We start from the raw sequence: 21,741 nt of genomic DNA on the forward strand, positions 1-21,741 counted from the left end.
GCTTTCAGAAGCAGCATCTCTCTGGCTGCGAATTAGAATCAAGCAGCCACTGTCATCTCTTGGGCAGTTCATGGCACACAGCGGCAGGCTATGGCTGTCCCAGCAGGGAGAATAGAGAGGAGTGCTCTCTGCAACTGAGCTTTGGCTTTCATTGATTTGGCCTAGAATTTAATTCAGACTATTACTTTTTTCTCTCCTATCATTAGTCTTGAAAGCTATTCCTGGGTTTTGCCACTCATCACTATGATTTTTTTGTTTCGGCCTCCATATGCATTACCCTCCCCAGTGAATGTATTGCCAGCAAGTTAGCAGCTATCACAGATCAGCAGATGGATCAGGAAAGGGAGACAGTCACAGCAACTGAGAGATGTAAGTTGCTGTTGGCCAAACACAATTTTATATACTCAAACCAGATTTTTATCCAGTACCTGGTATCCTGGCTGCAAAGGACATCTATGTTCTTTTTGCAGACACTGAAGTACATTTTAAGAGAAATCCCATGCTAGGTGTTCAGCTCAAGAATGCATCTGCTCGCATTCAGTATTTGGGCTACTGAGTCCTCTTGTACAGTATGACAGACTGGATGTATACTCTTTAGAATAGGTAGCAGGTTCTGTAAAATGCAGTTTTGCAGTCTGGTGGTGTTTTTATCCAAAAACTACTAATAAATATAATTGTTCTTTTCATGAGAACATACTTTAGATCCATTTTGTAAAATCATCATAGAATGGTTTGGGTTGGAAGGCACCTTAAAGATCATCTAGTTCCAACCCCCCTGCTATGGGCAGGGACACCTTCCACTAAACGCGGTTGCTGAAAGCCCCATCCATCCTGGCCTTGAACACTGCCAGAAGTTGCCCTTTAGACTGAATCCTGCATCTGTGTTCAAATTCTGGTGGTTTGGCTCTTTGGCTGAGCTGTCCAAGATGAGTCGTCTGCTACCCTGACAACTGCAGGGGATCTACTTCTTGCCTTGCAGCTATCTTACATAGTGTGGAGATTCAAGGGGGGATTTAAATAAATTATTTCTGTTGCTGTAGAAGGCAGGAAGACTAATTTCAAACCAGGGCTGGATCTTGTGCCATCTGTGTTGTAGCATTGAACACAATGTGATCAAATTAATTGCCTTGATTTAAAAAAAGTTGAAGTCTGGAGTCTACTCGACAGTTGTTTCTGGTTAGGATTTTAAAGTTCTCTTGCATTCTTGACTACCTGCATGTGTGGCCATTTTTGCATTGTAAGAAAGGAGGCTTTCTTCTGCTTTGGAAGGAAATTGGTTTGTCAGAAAGGTGTTAAGTCACAGACTTTGTGGCCTGTCATGGACTTCTGTAGCTATTCCTAAACATTTCTCATGTGTATGTAGCCCTGATGGCTATCAGCATTTTCTACATGTGGTCTTTTCATGAGTGGTCTGCAGGTTAGTAAGATGTGTGAACAGTAAGAACGGTAAGTATGTAAGAACTATAATCTTGACAGACTCCTTCAGATTTCAGGCAAGGCCCTGATTGTTCTTATAAATGCTGGTTAGAAGAGCCATGTGGTTCCTGTGTGAAAGAATGCTGCTGCTGACAGTGTGTGAGGTTGGCTGTGGCATTATCAAGTGGGCTCTAAAGACCTCTTAAGGATGGAGATGTCACCACGAAATGAGATCAAAGTGTTTTAGTACACTTCACTGTCCTTTGAACTCAGTCAGAAGAGAAAGCATAGGACAGCAGCATTAGCAAATGGATTTTGAACCACAGTGTTATGTTGATTCAGTGTTCAGAAAAAGCCTGACATAAATTTCTTTTGACCCATGTAGCTTATGTTTCATGGGGAATCTGATCTAGAGAGAAATAAGGATTTACAGTCTAGTCCATCTCATGATACTGGATCCACGGAGCGTGCCCATGAAGCCACATTGTATTTGTGCATTGGTTGGCTTATGTGACAGGGCTGCAAATGCAACAGCAGAAAAAGGTGCTTGTTGGTAATAATATTCCCCATTCAGTTTGTGGTGTTTGTGCTCTTTTGGGGCAATGTCCAGCTGGGCAGTAATTCTGGGAATCCAAAATTTGTCTTATGTAGAAGACCTGAGGTCTTGCAAGCAAATATAGAAACTCCGGGCTAACGTTTTATCAGAGAAGCAAAGAATCTGGATTATATCCTTTTTGGTTTTACTGGACCTTATTCACAAGCCCTACTTAAATTACATGTTTTTGCAATTACAGATTGCAGTTGCAAAACTAATAGCCTGCAGATGCTACGCAAAAGCAGAGCCCTGCTGCAGTGAATTGGAGAAGGAGGGGAATTTCTTTTTATGGGTAGTAGTAATAAAACAATTAATTCCTTTTGGGTCTTAAAACTTTTTAAAATCTACAAAGGTAATTGACAGACTCAACTGGGACTTACAGATGAACTGTGTTTCTGTGCTTACACAACCCATGGGAAGGACAGAAAATGCCAGAGAAACACTACTCTCAAATAACTTGGAGCAAACATGTCTTAATTTTATGATGCTAGTTTGATTGAGAGAGCCTTTAGAAGAAAATCTGATACTTATCAAACATTATACGAAGAACTTTTCCACCAGTACAAGGTGGGATGTTTTTTTGTCTTCACCGAAGCCCAGAACTGAACCAGCAATTCATGTAGACAAACCTTTTCTAGTTTATCTTGAAATTCAACTAATTTCCACAAATAACACACACACAAATTATGAAAGCATTTTCAAGTCCTTAAAAACCTTCCTATATGATTTTAACCAAAACTGTTTATTTGAACATAGAATTCTGTTCTTCACATCCTCTTACTTTGCCTTTAGGAATTTTTTTTTAATCTGCTGCCAAACCAAAGTTACATCATAGCAAATGCATGCATTGTTCTTTACTTTCAGGCATTGCAAAGCAGTTCTGCAGACAAGTTTAGTTGGCTGTATTTCTGTCCAGTCTCTGTCCTATGCCCTCCTTGTTCACATAGCCTTTCTTTCTCTTTCCTATACAAAGGTAAGAAGACAAAAGTACAAGGAAGAGTACGTTTATGATAGAAATGAAGTTCAAATGGGGTGCCTTCACCTCATTCTCCATTGCAATTGGTCTGGCTTTGCTGTGCCTCATGGTGTGCCTAATTAACGTGTACTCACAAGTAAACTGTGATTTCGTGGAGTATTTCTGATACACAGAGGAAGGGTGATGGTATTTAGTGCCTTTTGTTTAGGATGTGTTGCAAGTTATAAGTGAGATTCAGAAAGCTTGGATGGAAATGAGGCAGGTTCATCTTGGGTAATTTGCAGCTACTGTAACTTTGTTAACAGGGTAAAGATAGATGTTTCAGTGGAACGGAAGGTTAGTGGGCCTGTCTTCTGGAAGTATGCTTGTATTCTGATTCCTGAAGGGAAACAAGGAATCCTTCTGAGAGGCCACTGGGTAGAATCTACTGTTTGACTAATAGATACCCAATTACCAGCATACTTCAGTGTTATCTTAAGGCATAATTCATCCTCTTCAGCCTTGGAAATTGAATAAAGGGAATGTAAACCATGAAAAATAGAAAAACTGTATAGTATATCAGTTTTTTCCGGCTCTGTATGACATCTGCTTTACAGCTGCCTTTGGTGTGTTTATGTAATACTTTGCATTATAGTCTGTTGTGTATTAGAAAGTTGTTGCATTGGTCTTCTCAAACCTTGATGAAGTAATGAGATCTCTTTCATTTTTATTCTTGCTTTCTCAGTTGTAAACTTGATCTTCTATCTAGAGGGAGCTGAGTAAGATACCAAATGAAACAAAGGGTAGCAAATTAAGCCAGGAAGACACGACTTCAAACCAAGGACACACCTCACAGCAGATTTCCATATATTTATTATATTCCATAAGCTTTTGATTTCTCAGTCCGGAAGAGGTTCTTTCCCACTGGTTCTCCTTCACACCGAGAAAAAGCTCCAAAGCTGAGCCCGGCTTGTAAACAAGCAACAGTGCTGCTGTTGAAGGGGATGGAGGAAACTCCTCCAAATGAGGCTTGTGACAGTGTATTTTCCATTCCTCTGAAGTCTCTGGGATTTTCACAAGGCTCTCTGACTCACAGTGAGGTGCTTTGCAGTTAGTTTAGTTTTGGAGCCCAGGCCATATCACATCTGGCAGTAGCTCTGTTGACAATAAGAGGCACTAAAGGCTTCTTCATTAAAAGGTCTCTCATGTGGGAACTAAACTGGATAGCAACTCCCTTTTCTGCAGGGATAGTGACTAGAAAGTGGTCCAGAGTGCAGTTAGGTGTTACTTACAGAAATTTGTCTGGGAATGTCAGAAAGGTGTAATCTTACACTACAGGACATTTTATTGACTGTGGGATTGAGCTATTTCTGGTAAAACACTTAAATAAAAAGCATATCTCATCACTTCATTGCTGTGTGCAAAGTATAGGCTGTAAAAACCACCTATGCACAGAAACACTGGGATTGGAACAGCATCAGTGTGAATAGGAGCACTTCTGGCAAAAATACAAGCAGAAAATAAGCTGTATTCCCACCACTTCTGGGAGCTTTCCTTTTATGGGACAGTCTCCCGCTTCCTCTACCCCCAGATAGGCTTAAAAGTTAGAAAAGTAATTACATTCTGTGATTAGGGGGTGGGAGTTGAATTCTTTATTTCAAACTCTCTTTTTAAAGGATGCTGCAAAATCAAACTGTGTTAATACGTGCTAGCTAACCTCAAGTTTAATATATGCAGAACTGGTACTTTTTCAAATTAAGTTAAATTGTTATTGTTAAACCCTAAGTAGTAAAACTACTGGAGCCTTCCAGGGTGGGCTGTCAAGAGCCAGTGCAGAGAGGCTTCAGACCTTGTGAATTTTTATTGTGGGTTTTCTGTAGATTTCTTGCAGTTGTTATCCCATCTTTAACTTGCTCCTGTACTCATCTTTGTGTGTCATGGATTCTCTGTGATGATCCATGGTGGGGTGTGTAAATCCACTTGGATTTGTAAGGTCTACCTTTTTTAAAAAAAAAACAAAACAGGCATATCAACTTTAAAAACAAGGCAGCTTTACAGTTCATGGTATAATGAGTAAGTATTGTGGCTGAGTCATGGTTTGTGTAGAGGTTTTAGTTGGTTTCATTTCTCTTTTCTGCTGTTAAAAGCATCCCCATGCTTTTCAGATATAAGTGTTGGACTGAAATGGTAGGATATCAGCAGTTTCAGAGGCACCCTTCCCTCTGCAGTTACTGCCCTGTTTAATGTCCACTTGTAGTAAAAGCAACGTTGCAGGAACTTCTGGCATTTTCAGACGGACCAGTACTCTATCCAGTGTGGTGTATCCTCAGGACACCATATGGTTGCCATCACCTAACTGAATCAATAGTGAAATTATACAGCCATTTCCTCTACAAATTTGTAAACTTTCATAGACGTCCTCTTTGAACTGACAGAAGAAACCAGAAACAGATACACCAAGACCTGATTCTCATTTACACCATGATCCGTGCTGTGTGCTTTGCAGTGTAGGGACCTGCTGTGGTAAATGAGAATCATCCCTTAGGCCATGAGTGTGTTGCAGTAAGTTCTCTTCTCAGGAGAACAGCCACTTCTTTTGTCCAGAAAGCTGCTGAAGTTCAGCCCTGGCTGTCTTAGGAATGAAGTTCTGGCTTCACAGGTACTGTTTCCCGGTCAGGAGCTGCATGACAAAGGCCGCAGTACTGCTCAGTGCAGGTTCGGTGGCCTGTGTAGGAGACAAGGACAGAAACAGCTCTGGCAAGAGCCAGACAGCCTGAAACAATTATTTTGAAATTTTCAGAAAGTGTGAAATCTGTGGTTTGTGAAAGAAAAGCTGGTTCATTAGCTCTGTCAGCCCAGGGTTTTAGAAAGTCCAGCTTCTCAGAGGAATGCACAGGGCAGACTCTGAAGTTGCACGCAGCTTTTTGGGCCTGTGAAAGCACGTTTTTGTTTCGCACTCTGTATGGCTGAAAGCATACCTCTAAAGGTTCAGTGTGATGTTGTTGACCAGAAATCTGTGAAGATGTTCAGAAAAATAGGCTTGAAAAACAATGCATGGGGTTGATGGACAACGTTTTATGGTCAAAAAGCCACCTGCTTTCAATCTGCTTCATCTTGAGATCACTAGGTGTGGTCAGATAGTTAATAGATAAGTTTTTAAGATGTCAGGACATGTTGAACACTACCAAAAGTAGTGCTGTTAAAGAAAAATGGACCCCCAGCAGCTTTGGGAATCTGCCAGCACTTCAGTGACTTGTGGGAAGCTTCTCAGCCTGAACCAGCAGAGGTTGTAATGTGGTCGTAGAATCACAGCATGAAGAGATTGAGGCATGATTCCCTGTGAGACCTCTTAGTCATAAACAGAGATGAAAAAATGCCAGCTGCAATGTTTGTTTACTGTAAGAAGTTTTCTGAAGCTGCCCGGACAGAGTAGCCTTTTGGCATGCCAAGGCGCCTGGCTCTATTTGCCCTCTCTGCTCTGGCAACTCTGTTAGTTGCAATATTCTAGCACATAGCTGGTTTCCAAGACAATGGTAAAGATCAAATCTCCTCATCAAGGCAAATTACAAGAACAGCACATTGAGGTTTTCCTTTGATATTTTAATCCAGTCTCCTTGGAGTTTTTATTCCAGTAAAGTAACAAATGTCACTTGTTTTCAAAAAGATTATCCTTAGTTCATCAGAGATTAATCTCTTAATAAAGAGCAGGGGTCATTCAGACACCCTGATGAAGTCTTTGTGAGAAGCGAGATAGGGCCTGTCTTGCAGGAGTGGATTACATTTGTACTTTGGTAGGTACATGCTCCAAACCACTGGGAAGGGTCAGAGGCGTGGTGTGCCCTTCAATAGCATGACAAACAGTGTTTACTTAGGCAGATGTGCTAAATACACTGTAACAGAGCCCATTTAAATCAAGTTACATTAGTTATTTTCTGATAGGTAATGCTGTTGCTCAAGGCACTAGAAAAGGATTTTGAAAAATACTTACCCATACCCTAAGCACAACAGCTCAACAAAGAAGGATCTTAGAAAATTGATTTGACAGATAAGTAATCTCAGGGATAGGACGAAAGACAGCTCATGCTGAGAGTGCAGAGCCTTGGTGGGCTTGGAAATCCATTCCTTTGTGTCCTGTGCCACTCGGGTATCTCTGAAATGCATGCACATCTCTAAACATTCCCCATAGCACTGGTAATGTTTTCCTCCAGTACATGCTGCAAGGATGTTTAACGAAAATTCATGGTATGCAGTGATGATGTTTTGTTTACGTCCTTTAACTGTAAGAGTTAGAAACAATTATTTTTCTTAAATAAAAGCTAAGATGGCCAAAAGTTACCTAGAGGGGACTTTGAGAACAAACCAGGTATCCTGAGATTAAGGCTGAAGCTGAGCAGCAACTTTTGGAATATTCTAGCACAGTGAAGTTTCACACAGGATTTCGATTGCCAGTTGATTGTGAGGGTTAGAGATACACAAGGCTCCAAAGCTTAATCCCTGTTAGAGCCCTGACAACAGTGATCTTTTGTAAAACCCTTAAAATCTTTATTGCAGTTTCATGTGTTGAGTCCACAAGCAGATCAGCAGGTACTGAATTAGCCAGCAGAGTAAAAAGATTCAGTGAGGAAATTAATTTTATAGGGGTGCCTAATAATTTTCAAGCGCTTACAACTCTGGATAGTTATGTTTTAATAATATACTATCCTGAATGTTTTGTGGTGGCAAGGACTCAATAAATATGATAATTAATCACAAGTTTAACAAGTAACAGCTTCAGATCTTATCCCCAGGAAAATAAGTTTCTATATCCCAAAATACTAAACTAAGGTAACATGTTTGTGGCTGGATTTTTAGTATCTCTGTATTAATCTATCTATCCATGTCATCTAGCTTCAATATCACTGAACTGTAGAGATGATCAAAAGCAAAATGAGAATGCTGAAGCTAGGGTCTCATTTGAAATACTATCTTTCCAGGCTGGTATTTTTCCAGTCATTCTGCCAGCAGTCCCAGGTCTGTATCATGCATTTAAATTGTCATCTCATCTCAGTGCAAATCTTGGCCCAAGCCAAGGCTGTCTGTTGTTGGGTAATAGTTGCAATTTATTCTGCCTCTGGTTGACATTTGTGCTCATGGACCAGATGCTGACTTGAAGATTTGCTTTTGTTAATTTTCAGTTTTGTACCATGTGTTAATATCCCAAGCAGCACTTTTGTCTAGTATTTAAAATTAGGGATGAGTAATAGCATCACACACCCCTCTGGGACGCAATTCAGCATATTTCAGAACAGGATAGGACAGGAGAAAATATTTTTACATTTCAGAAACGCATTCAAACAATGTTACTGTATGTCTAATTTCTTCCTAATCACTAATCTATACACTCAATTTATGTTGCATATGAATAGTTACATATTGCTTTCCAATAAAAGTTATGGACAATTTGAAGGTTTGTGGGCTCAAGAATATTGTAGGTAGCTAAATAGTAGGCAAAATATTTATGATATTGTGCAGCATACCCGCTGTTACCTTTGCTTTCAATGTAGAATGGGGGTAGTTATGAAACTTTGCAAGTTAAGACTAATTGTCAGAGGGACACTCCTGCATATAAAAGGTAAAGATTAGGGAGATGGATAAATTTCCCTAATTCCAGATTTTAAGAAATGAATCTTTGTAGTAGAGATCGGCAGTGTCCAACTTCTAGACAATGTGTGCATCTTGCACATTAGATCCTGGCAGCCATTTGGACATAGATCTGGTGGGGTTTTTTTATGCCTGTCTTCTCGAAAGTTGGTATTGGAACAATGAGGAGTTGTGCGGCAACTCCAAAGCACAAATGATACACAAATGAAGTGGAAATTACTTCATTGTCTCACTATCTGCTGTTGGAGCAGCTCTGGGCCTTCACTCTCACACTGTTCAAACTGCTCTGGTAAAACAGAGGAGTAGCAGGTGAATTGATATGTGAACGTACCACTTCACTGTGTAGTTTTGGGAGACATTTCAGAGTCTGGAAACTAATGGAAGTTAATTCTAATATGTTGGGTAACAGAGCATCTTCATCAACAATGGTTCCCAATGCGCTTTGTATCAGATCTGGTGAGCTGATCTTGTCAGATTGTGCGTGGAGGGATTGCTAGTAACAGCACACAGATAATAGGTATCTTACCAGTTTCTTTTGCTAACAGGATTTTGTGTGGCTGAGCAGGATGTGCTGGGCCTGCCATGATCTGTGTAAAATAAGTTCACTAGGTTACACTAGATTATAATATTGGCATTTTATGTGTCTGTCCTCCTTCTTATATTCCTTTGGTTTTTGAATGTCAGTAACTGTGGTCTAGAAAACAATGCTACTTTTGTTTCTGTGAGACAGGGAAAGAAGACTGACTGGGTGGCATTCATTAAATACAGCTTGAGGTGTTTGGATGTTGGTTGACCAGTCTGAACTAGACTGTTCTCATGAGTCACTGAACAGCAGCAGACTCCTCTGGAGCTCATGTTAGCTCTAGTGCTGTCTTGGTGTAGAGCAAAATACGTGCTGGAGTTGCCCACTTCAGTTGACTGATCTAGCAGAAAATTACTTGCTGTTTTTGTTAAAGTCAGAATTACGAAGACAGCAGATAGTCGTGTACTGCTTGTTTCTTCTTTGCAGCTCTTGAATTATCATTCACAGAAGTCTAAAATTAGTTGAGATTAAATCTAAGTCTTCTGTTATTTAAAAAAAAAAAAAAAAAGGCTTCTAGGTGAGGTAGAACTAAGAAAGGTTAATTTTATATCTTTCTTTCAATGCAAGGTTTAGAATAAAGTATTGTTTTCCAGCAAATCAGTTTAGTGGAATCTGAACCTGCCCAGCAGCATTAATGAATAGTTTGGCTGCATTGTAGTCATGGAAATACAATTTGTGCAAAGTCATTCTGAGCCAAGTCTTCTAATTTAACCGTGATGGAGGAGATGCAGAGCTTGTAAAGGCCAAGTCTGAGGTCTTTGCACTGTCTCTTAGTTACCATAGGACTCTTATGAGAAGTTGCTACTGCCAGTCTCTATCCTGTGGACTGCAAAAAGAGACTCACAGGATCACTGAAGTGGGTAGGGAAAACCTCTGTAGTGCCTAGCCCAACTTTCTCTGTGAAGTGGAACTGTTGCTAATAGTAGATAAGGGCAGCCATGGCTTTGTATAGCTGGGTCTTGGAAACCTCCAAAATCTCCTAGCTCTCTGCTGACTTGTTCCAGGATTGCACCACACTATGCATGAAAAACTGTTTCTGAATGTCCAACCTGAACTTCCTGTGGTGCAGACAAGAAAGGGAATTGTGCAGGAGGTACTGGAGGAATTTTCCTTATTTCATTGCTCTCCAGAAATCTCTGTCGTGATACTGATACAGTTTAGTGTGTGGTACTCATGGCAGGGGGGTTGGAACTAGATGATCTTAAGGTCCTTTCCAACTCTAACTATTCTATGATTCTATGATGTTTATTTCTGTAGAGGGTCTCCAATTGTAAAGTTTTTGTGATAGTTCTCAATACAATTTATACATACAGTAAATAAAAGTGCTGTTATAAATAAAACTAAGCCAGGATCAATTAGTGTACCAACATTCAGCTATCTTGGCAAAAAATAATAGTTACTTGTAATGACTCAGAGGTCATCATCATTGCAGCATTTGTGTTTTGCTAGGTTATGATGTTACGGACTCTCAGAAGTATTGAAAAAGAAGAAAAACCCCAACAGGATAAGCATTTTTAGAGCAATGTTAAAAGCAGTCATCAAATCATGACAAGGACATTGTTACAAAATCTAGTTTTAATGGGCATCTTACCTTTGGCCTGTTCCCTTGGGAACATTGAATTTCAAGAACAGTTTTTCTGTAAAGTTCATTGCCTAACTGAGTGTTGTCTTAATGTCAGTGGTTCAGAAATGAAATGGGAATTACATATGTGATCTGAGAATTACAGCAGAGTGGTTTTATAATTTTGATACCAAGATGTTTTTAATTACAGTCATTTATCGAAGTAATGTTTTCTGCTTATGGTCAGTCCTTTGTTATTCTGGGTGATCTTTTGGTGGGAAAAAAAGAAAGAGTGATATTTCTGCAATGTATCTACAGAATATCTTGGTATATTTAACACCCAATTTTGTGTGTAACTCAGTTCCCTTAATCTTAGACATAATAATATAATGTTTAGGTATTAAAAGGGAGAAATTACACTTACCCTGACATTAAGATGTTAACAACAGTGTCCTGAAGGAAGTCTTAATTCGGTATGCCAAAAAGATAACCCTGGCCAAAATCATGAGTTGTTTGTGTGCTCATTCTTTGCCCTTAAGCAGGGAGCTGAAAAGCTGCATGTGAAGTTTACAAGTCCTGGGTTTGTAAAGTACCATGGGAGTTTTACAAATAGGAAAGCACAAAATGAGATGAGAGCATCAAACCTGCTCTGCTTTTTAACCATGCGAGATAGCTGCTGACTCTTGAAAACTGAAAGGCAGATGTTGGGATCTGGTTTTAGGATAGTTGCAAAAACTTCTTAATGAGCTGGTCTCCATGTGTTTGACATGGTGGCACCTGCCAGCTCTTGTTCTTCTCAGAGCCACTATGAGTGAATTTGGCATTGCTGGGATTGGCAGAGAGGCAAACGCAGGGGCTAGGAAAATAAACCTTTCCATTAATTCTTTGGGACCTGGAAAAGATGCTTAGTGATTGGAAGGGTTTTGTTTCACTTAAAATATGAGTTAGAAATTTAAACTCAATTTGTCAATTACATAAACACAGTCTTTTGTTCCTAATTACTAAGAGGGAGAAAATACACTGCCCTCACAACGCCCACTGTGTACTGAGATGGTGCAGTGAAGGAACCTTCTGTCAGGGAAGCTAAGCTTTGAAGGGCATGGGAAGCTTCCCTTGTCCTTAGTAGCCTTTCTTTGGTCCATCCAGATCAGCATAGCACAGTAATATAGGAGATGCCTAGACTGGCACTTTATGTTATGTTACTTCTGTTGATAAGGGAAGAACCATATTTCTCCAGCTGCAAGTTGAACAGTTTGACTTCAGCAACAGCGTTGCATTTTTCCTTGCAGGTCAGGTCCATATCCAGAGTGTCTCCTGCAGATGCAGCTTCCATTGCTAAAACTCAGGGTAGTTAGTTTTAACACTGCTGTTGTACAGCAGTGCCCAGCCACCTCACAGTTGAGATAAGCTATTAAACCACAGCTTTGCTATCAAAATTCCCTGGTAGGTTTTGTCAGCAGAGCTCAGAATTCACAACCGGTCACAACCCTGTCTGATACAGTCCTAGTGCATGAGGCATCATGTGGTATAGGGCTTGACATAGATATAGCAAGATGGCATTTATTTATAAAGCAGACAGCACTGCAAGTAGAGGCTCCAATTCAGCCTATAACCACATGTTTAAATATCACTGAAGTCAAGTTAAATTACTTTAATCATATACATAAGTACTCTGTTGAACGAGGGCCTAATAGTAGTTTCCATCTCTTTCCACATGATCAAGGCTTTTTCATATTTTGCTGCATGCGATAGGGATTTCTTCTCAGTTACCAGAATGAGCAACTGCTGTGACTCTTGGAAGACTCCCTCAACAATTTGAATTTGCTAAGCTGTCATAAATAGTTTTATATGGAATGCCGCTAAGATAGAATGGAAAAGAATTTTCCCAGCTCTGTACTTCCAGGGTAGATTTAATGCATCTTTTCCCCTGTTTTCCAGGACCACCTGTTATTGCCAGCCACCACACATAACAAGACCAGAAGACCAAAGATGTCTATAGTGTTGCCAGCTGTAAACATCAATGGTAAGTCAAAAATATGAAAAAGAATGATAGGAAAATAATTTCAAAGAGATGTGACTGACTCGTATGTGGAAACCAAATTTAGACTAAATGTCTATAGTTACAGCTTTGAAAAAGAAGACAGACTGGTCATTACTGGGCCTTAGTTGCCACGGTCCCTGGTGGAGCTTGGGTGCTGGTAAATCACCAGTGCCTGGTCACTGGGACTGCAACAAGTGGCTGCGTGACTTGGCCAGCAGTTCTGCAGTATCTCATGCTAGCTCCTTTAAGGAGCATAGTGATTTATACACAATCTCAGTGATCTGTACACAGCTGATTAAGGGTTACTTGAATGTGTTCTATCTTCTCTAACTTGGTGGCTACAAAGATCCCATCGAGTATGGAGACTGTTCTCATCCTCTCATTTGGGTTCATCCTGTGTCTGCTTAGCAGGCCAAATTCCTTGGCCTTACTGGCTTGTTAGGATGCCGACTGCCTTCTGTCAGCTTTCTCAGCTGTTTACCACTCTGTTATACAACACTCAGTGTGAGTGGGACCTCTCAGCACGGCTTGGTCAGGATTAATAATAATCATGACCAAGCTGTGCTGAGAGGTCCCACTCACACTGAGTGTTGCAGGACAGCAGAGAAAACAGCTTTGCAGTAGGGGCATAGGCTTCTCAGCGAAGAGAAATGCTCTTGATATGCATTTTAGTCCCACATAAGAGACATGACCTGTATAAATGTATTATTAATTCATGTGTTGAGTAATTGCCAAGTTAGGACATATTTGGGGCACAGGGTCACTGTCACAGTCATCAAACACATCACGATCCCTGTAACAGTATAAACTTTACTTTCTGAATATCTGGGCACATAATGCTTTTAGAAAACTTACATGTTTAACAGTACGAATAAATCATAAATGCAGGTGTCATTATTAAATTCAGGCATGCCGAAAACATTATTTTATGATGCAAATTTCCATAAACTAAGGGAAAAAAAAATCAGTTTAGGCTTTCAACATTTTGATAATTACATTTTCCCATGCTGTACAGTAAGTTCAGTGTGATAGTCTTATAATCAGCTATCTTAGGGGAATTTTTATTAGATGTATCAGTATTATTTTTGGCATTTATCTGCCTGAAACTCCCTTTTCATGTCCATTACAAAAATCCATTTCTGGCTGAGCTGTGAATTATCACGTGCAAACGGGCACTTGATCACTTGAAGAACAAACACTATTTCCAAATTACAAAGTATTTCTTCTTAACATCTTACTGAGTCTTGTTTTACTTGAAATAACTTTTCAGTTGTCAGAGTAAATATATTTTGGAAAATACACATCAGAAGCCAGTGACAAATCTTACCCTTGATTTATAATGAAACATTGTGAAATTATAGTTACTTCGGTTCTTTGGGAATTTTCTTCAGAACATCAGCATAATCCAGGAAATAAAACAAAATGTCCAGGGATTTGGGCAGAGATGTTGAAACAGATGAAACGCAAGGATAGCATTAAGTAAACAATGACATCAAACACTGCTTTGTCTGTAACACTCAGCCAGGTATTAGGAAAAAAATTACAAGGTACACAAGAGGTATTGGGTAGCTTGGCTTGATTTTTAATTTGATTAGTAGTAGATTACCTGGAGGAGACAATTCCCTAAAAAAGTTCTACCTGGAGAAGGTCCCATTTCTTTCCTTTCAGAACATTGCTCCTCCACCCTATTCAGCCTCCTCCATGGGGACTGAGCATGTCCTGAACAAGCATCTGGAAGCTAGCTGACAACAAAGCTTTCCTCCCAGCTGTCTGCTGTTCTTTGAAGCCCACCTTAATTCTTTGTCCACCTGCAGAGAGCTGGCTGCTAGAAGATGACGGGTCTCCCTGGGAGGATTTGGCAAAACTTTCAATGAGAGAACTTGTTCCCTCCAGCCTTTTCTTATGCCTCAGCTAGATCTTTGTGGAAGAACGGAAACCTTTTCCGCTGCCACCTACTTGCCCTTCCTTTTTGTTGCCACAAGCCTGGGAGAGGAGATGAAGGGAATGCAAGTGAATGTTCTTTTCTTGGAAACTTTTTTGGAACTTCATCACTTGCTTTCTTCTTCAGGATCTTTATTTGTCTGTGTACTAAAGTTTACCCATGACACTGTTTCTAAACATGAAACAGCTTAGAGTTCAGTTGAGAACCCTTTGAACTGCTTGAAAGTCTTTTTCCCAGCAGAACTGTCTGATTGCACTTTGACTGCTTGAGCGCCGTCTGAACTCAGCTAGAGACTCTGCCTATAGCTGGCTTGAGCTGGTCCCATCACCACTGCAGGGACAAAGGACAGGTACAGACAAAGATTGGGAAGCAAAAAGAGTTGTCAGTTGCTGTCCTACATGACTCTGCATGGATGTTAATGATATGGCTCTGCAAGACTGGTCAGGTAGTTATCACCAGTGTACAAAGCAGAATGAAGTTTATAGTTTGAAGAGTTTTTCTCTTCAAAAGAAAGAGGGAAGAGTTGGGAAAAGTCCAGATAGTGACAGTCCTAGTGCTTTGCAGATAATGGCAAATCTCAACAGAAAATTTTGTAGTAGACAGGTGTGTGTATGTGAGCATGTATGCGTTCAATAAGATGGAAGTTTGAGAACAATTTTGTACAAACCAATAATAGTACATTACTAATTTTCAAGACAAAAGCTTGATAAAAGCTATTCAGTTGCTGTATGTTGGAAGAGAGTGAAAATGGCCATTACCTTGCAACTTTCTCCTATGTGCTGCTTCTGGTCAGCCTGAGTTGACCGTGAATCATACTAATGTGAGCATGAGGATAAGCCAACAAAATCCCCATTGAGGGCTTATGCACAGATGCACAGAAATAGGTTTAAATATTAAATATATTTAATATGATAACATATTAAATATGTTTAAGTGTAATTTTTTAAAGAATAATAACTTGTTACACATTGGTATGTGTTAATCCTCTCCCTTTTACCCTCTTTTCCATTTTCCGCACCCTCTTCCAAGCCTCTTTCCAAGCTTGCTGGGCTGCCTACCACCTGTCAGTTGACAGCCAGTACTTGCTGTCAGCTCTTCCATTTCTGCCTCCTCTGATGCCTTCCCAGCCCTTTACCCTTCTCCCATTCCCCTGCTGGCTGCTGTCCCTCGGTACAACTCTCCACTTGGCCCCTGCAGCCACCCATGCCCACGTTTTGACCTGCCTCTGCCCAACAACAAAACCCCAGCATTTGCGGACACAAACTGACACTCACAGAAAATCTGCCTAGTAGTACCTAAGGACCTTAGGGTTGGTGAGCCTGGAGAGAAAAAAAGCAGAACTGGGCAGTCCTGGTTGCACCTATACATGGTTTTGGAGGCACCGTTGGTGTGCCTTTACTGAGAACTTATTTCAGGATGAAATATATTGCAGTTTCTCATGGGAATGAAAGCCAACTGCAATTTACAGTTAAACTCCAGCTTTTGTTTTTAAGCAAGTCATGTTTGTTATGCTGGATTGCAGCTATTATTTTAGAAATCTAACTATGCACTTGAGACTAGTTAAGTCTCCAGTAGATTTCATTCCCAAATTTGCTTTTATTGTAATTCAGAGTCTTGTTGCCTCATTACTCCAATTCCAAATTTACATATAGGCATTGCTTTCCTTGAAGTTTAAGTGAAAACATCTGCCATTAGCCTTCTATTTACTTAACTCCTGTAAAAAATGCAGTTATATGTAAAAAATGGGTTATAACATCAATCTTTGTATCAAAATAATCTAGAGTACAGTACAGCTAAGCCAATATTCCTACCCCAAGCACAAGCCTTTTGTCTCTGCAGAATGCCTGCAGCTTTACTGCACAGCACACACGACCAATAGTCCTTGCAGCACACAGAAGTGAGAACATATGTACAGTCCTTCAACTTAGGAGGTAACATTCAACTTTTAGCCCAAGAAGCCACTTTCATTAATAGATTTCTCCCTAGGATTAGATTAGGTATTCTCACAGCATGCACTTCCTCTTGGTAGAAGCAGCTGTAAACGTCTGTGCAGGTGTGTACTTACCGTGAGTTTTGGTGCCCTAAGCAGCAGCACAAAGACCAAAAAGTCCTATTTTATTCTTAGGATCCCTGTGCAGAACAATTCCCCATACGTGAAAGTCCTTCCATCATTTGCTCTCATTTGAGGGTTGGTGTCTGCACAACAGTGAGAGGCCTGATGAGAAAACCCCTGGTGAGATCCGAGGCTCATTATCTGGGAATTGGCAGCCATGAGAGAGTTTTGAATTTTTTGCAGTATTCTGGATAGGTCCTTGGTCTAATGTCACACAATGGGACTTGTCTTCAGTCTGCCTTTGACATAGCTGTTAGTGTGCCTGACCCTCTATAACTTGTATGTTTCTGATTTCTTAAGGAGCGCTGTTCTCTTAAGGGTTGCTTTTTGTCATGAAACACAACACTGAAATAGTCTCCTAGAGGCAGAAATGAGCTGTGAACAAGATGGTGAGTTTTGCAAAGTCCATGTGCTCTGTTGCATTGGCCAGCCCCTGATCGCAGCCACTTCCCTCAGCCTTCCTTGCTAGCATCCTCCTGATGTAACAGACTTAAGAAGTGCTGTGAAATAATATACATTCTAAGTAAAAAGGTCAATAACAAATCTAATGGTAAGGCTTTTTGGTCAAAACTGGAGTGATTTCTGCTGTCAAGAATCATGATTACTTGCATGCAGTTACAAAGAATTGTCTTTCAACAGACAGCCTTGTGCAAGCCACTCACAAATGTCCAAGGGTGGTGGCAAGCTGTGAAAAATCCATAAGGCAGACAGAACCCACACAGGCTGGCTGAGAAGGAAAATAAAAACAAAAGGTCTTTGGGAAGTAACAATGTTCTGTAAGTTCCCATGTCTTGGGGTTGAACAAATAAAGTCTCCAACTTCCTCTGCCTTTCAGGGTCAAGCAAACAAAAGATGCCATTTCCATCTTTTGGAGCAAGAAGCAGAATTCCCAGTCAGTCATTGAATGAGGAAGGTCTAAAACCATACATACCATTTAATGGCAGAGGACTTCCCTGAAGGTTGCTACTTAACATTTGGGTAGCCTTCTCTCTCACTTTGAATAGCTTCAGAATGGTTTCCAGGAGGCTAATGGCCCCAGCTTTCTCTACCTGTTGCTGGTTCACAGAATCACAGAATAGTTTGGGTTGGAAAGGACCATAAAATCATCTCGTTTCAACCCCCTGCCACGGACAGTTAATTCTTCTCATCATGCTTAGAAGCCAAGTCTTAGTCCCTGTGGCTCCCTCTCACAGCTGCTGTGCTTGGCCCCAGGCTGAGAAGCTCACGCCACTGTAGTTGGTACAGAGAATGCACCTCCTGGCTACACAAGCATGATCTATAGAGATACTTCTCTCACTGTTTCTGCTTTTATATCTGGATTTTGCAGAAATCATTGAGAACTCAGCAACTTGTAAGCTATAGTGTATAAGCAGGAGAATCGAAGTTGTGTATGTAGGATTCCAACCTATTTGTGAGATGAAAGAACAATAGCTGCTAAGTTTTTTAGGGAGGTAGCTGAGAATCCTTCAAAGCATCAAGACCTAAACCAGGAGGTAGGAAAATATATCTAAGAATGTCTATGTGCTGTAAGTCTACAGCTCATTTTGAAAATGCCACCCTTCTGCTTCTTGAGCTGCCAGTTGAGGAATAACAGTAGTTTGGTGAAACTTGACGAGGGAAAAATCAAAGCCATAGTTAGCTGTCAGTTAGACCTCACTGCAACAGCTGATTACTGAGCCTGCACAAAGAAACAAGGAGAGTCTGCTATGCCCTCTACGCAGTCATGAACAAGCAGCATGTCAAGTTACTGTGGTAATTCTGTAATTAGGGGTGGTTTGTTAATGTCACAGATGTACTTCAGCTCTTGTGCTCATGCAAAGCTGGGCTGTAGTGATCAGGATTGAAATCATGGCATAACATACTTTATCAAGGAATTTTAATGACAGATTTTAGTCATATTGTGAGATGCTGCTCTTCTCACTCCTGTTCTCTTTTAAAAATGATGTAAAAGCACAGTTTATCAAATAAGAATACCCTCCCCCAAACTTTCCTACATTTCTTTGAACATCAGAATTGATCATTGCCTAGATGCAGTCTTAAATAGATATTTTCCACGTCTTTTGTTGTCTTTGAGAGACTTTGCTGTCCCCAGCCATTGTCCATTAATATATGTTGTCTTTAACAGGAAGGAGAATATTAAATTACTCAAAAAAGTATGAAAGAAATCATTCAAGAATCTGCGCACAAAAGTAATGGAATCTGTGTCACTTGAGTTCATGTTTATTTAGTTAGACAGGAAACGATCAAGAAATGAAATCATAAAGGCTTATTCCCCAGTGACTTTTCATAACGAGCTGTTTACCTAAATTGCTAAATGAGCAACCTATTTTTATGTATTCAAAAGAACAGGAAGATGATTTCAGAGGATCTTCTGTGCCTTTTTGTCCCTTCATTAATACAGAAAATATCTCTTCGGTTTTGTGTGGTAGAGCAGGCCAAGCCCCAGTGTGACTGGTCTTCCCTGTATAGACAGGATAAATGCTATAGATGGCATTTTCTTGGGAACACACTGTTCGTTAAGGGGGTAGAGAATGAGTCATAAATTAACTGGACTTTTTGTACAAAGTATTTCCAATGCCTGTGTCAAGTTATTATACCAGATTGTTTTTTCCATATGAAAGACACACTTCTATAAAATCCACAAAATAGAAGAAGAAAGAAACCCATGGCATTAGCTGCCAGTATGGACTTACAGAAGGAACCAGATTCAGTTTAGAACTGAACATCTATGTGTCTTGCTGCAGAGACCCTGTCTTCTAGACATTCATTAGCCCTAGATGCTGATACTGCTCTGTAGGTATGCTCTCCCACCAAGCTTCACAGAGAGCACTGTGCCAAGAGCTGTCCTGCAAAGCAAAGAGAAAATTTTCATCCCCATCTGTGAGGTTACCGTCACCGTTGCTGCTACATGGAACTGTTTGTGCAGCATATTGTAATTCTAACCTTGAGCCCAGCTGATCTGCCTTAGTACGTTTTCAAATGTTGTAAATTCAAGATTACGTAATTCCGCCTCAAGTTAAATTATAGGTGGCAAACACAGTTTTATGTTGGTGATACATAGGCTAACTCTGGTAGCTCTTTATTTCTGCAGTGATGTGAAACATAATTATCCATAGTGAGGTCACCCCGTAAAAACATAAAAAAACTGCAACAGAGCTGGTAGAGGAGGTTCACATTTATGAGTTCTGTCTTGAGAACATCACTGGGCTAAACTTAGAGATTAGTAAAAACACAGCAGTCCAAGAAGGTCATTTTCAGTGTTTGGATTGCAGTCCCTAAGGAGACTGCTGCCAGTGGGGCCAGGAGGCTTTTACCTTCTCATATTCCAGGTCTATCCTCCATGCAGCTTTCCTCACCTTTGTCATACAGTCCACCTTACCTCTGGTGCTTCCTGGGCGTCCTCTGAGCTTAATCCTTTGGAGCAGGGTTGCTGTAGGAAAGCATTTGAAAAATATGTCCTGAGCATCTGAAGAACATTTTTGGTCATCCACTCCATTGTAAATCATGTACCTCCATCCTGACTTATTCTATACTAGCCCCAGAGAAGCTTGTGTGGAGGGAAGTGCTCGCCCCACACAGACAGAAGTTTCACAAAGATGGTGTTAAAAATACTCTTCTATGAGCAAGAGCTGATCACGGTATCTAAATAAATGAGGTAATTTTATGTATCCAAGTGAAACAGGTGGAAAATCCAGCTCACTCTTTGGATACTATCCAAACCATAAAGACATTTCAACTGTAAGTGAATACAGGCTCTCACCAGCCTTCACTCTTAAATCAGTGAGACACTTTTAACACAAAGATACAAATGATATTGGGTGGCAAAAAAAGGTCCATGTCAATGAAAAAGTGCTGCTGCCTCTTGGAAAAAAAAATGAAGTCAAAGAGTTCATTTTATCAGTAAGTGCCTACAAATTGAAATGAAGTGCATACTACAGTGCACAGCTAAGGGCTAAATAAGACTAGGAAATAATATTAAAAGAAAAAACAATAGGATAAAGTGCTGGCAAAGGTGATGAAGATTGATTAAAGCTTAAAAGCTCAGTGCAGAAGTCTTTAAAAGGACCCTAAAAATCCAATGGTCTTAAGTAACACATTGAAGTCAGTTCATAGAAGTAAGAAGGTATCTTTTAAACAATAGACTCTGTAGCCAAATGAGGGAATAGAAGAACAAAGGCAATTTCTGGCAGACTAAATGTCAAACCATAAGAAGCCAAGCCAGAAAAAGATACTGAGGAACAGCATGCCTGAGGCTTAAAAAAATAATAGAAACATTTTTCAGAGGAAGCCTGCCAGGGAGTCTCTAGTGCCCGTAGAGAACCAAGGTGTAAAAGACCACTTCAAGTTTAAATCAGCACTGTTGAAGGAAAGAGAAAAAAGTTCTTGTTCTGGTGTTAACCACTGAGGTTATATACCTATCAGGAGAATGGCAAATGACAAATAAGGCAAAGGGTTTTTTTAAATGTTCTCAGGAACTGTAAAAAATGAAGTTTCACTTTTGCACAAGCTGAATCTGTGAGTTGAGCATGCCTTTCTACATACGACTGACTGGGAAAAGCTATCACAGCTTCTGCAGAGGAAAGTTCTTCCATTGGAAGCCTCAGAGGGATTGTGAGTGTGAGGATAAGGGTAGTCTCATCAGCACAATACCTGAGTGTTCAAAAAACTTAGAAAAAGGTAGTTCTTCAGAGACTGCTACAAGAAAGCAAGCTTTTGGAGACAAGGGAAGGCTCACTTGTGGATTAGTATCTCTCTAGAATGTGTAAATAAAAGGTGGAAACAGATGATCACATTTTGCAGTGAAGAGAATGTTACCAGTAGACTTCCATGCAGGTCTGTGCTGGGGAGATGCTCGTGCATCTCCAGGCACAGGCTGGAAGATCTTGGGAGGAGAT

At 40.3% G+C, this 21,741-nt stretch overlaps 1 protein-coding gene across 1 annotated transcript in view; it reads left to right on the forward strand.

The window, feature by feature from the left end:
* Positions 1–21,741, forward strand: part of ATF6 (activating transcription factor 6) — a 74,114-nt gene that overhangs the window by 44,313 nt on the left and 8,060 nt on the right. The window contains exon 13 of the mRNA XM_010017154.1: positions 12,689–12,773. Coding sequence (XP_010015456.1) covers positions 12,689–12,773 — 85 coding nt within the window. The remainder of the gene's footprint in view (positions 1–12,688; positions 12,774–21,741) is intronic.

This window comes from Nestor notabilis, unplaced genomic scaffold (assembly GCF_000696875.1).
Source record: "Nestor notabilis isolate BGI_N333 unplaced genomic scaffold, ASM69687v1 scaffold4476, whole genome shotgun sequence".
NCBI lineage: Eukaryota > Metazoa > Chordata > Aves > Psittaciformes > Psittacidae > Nestor > Nestor notabilis.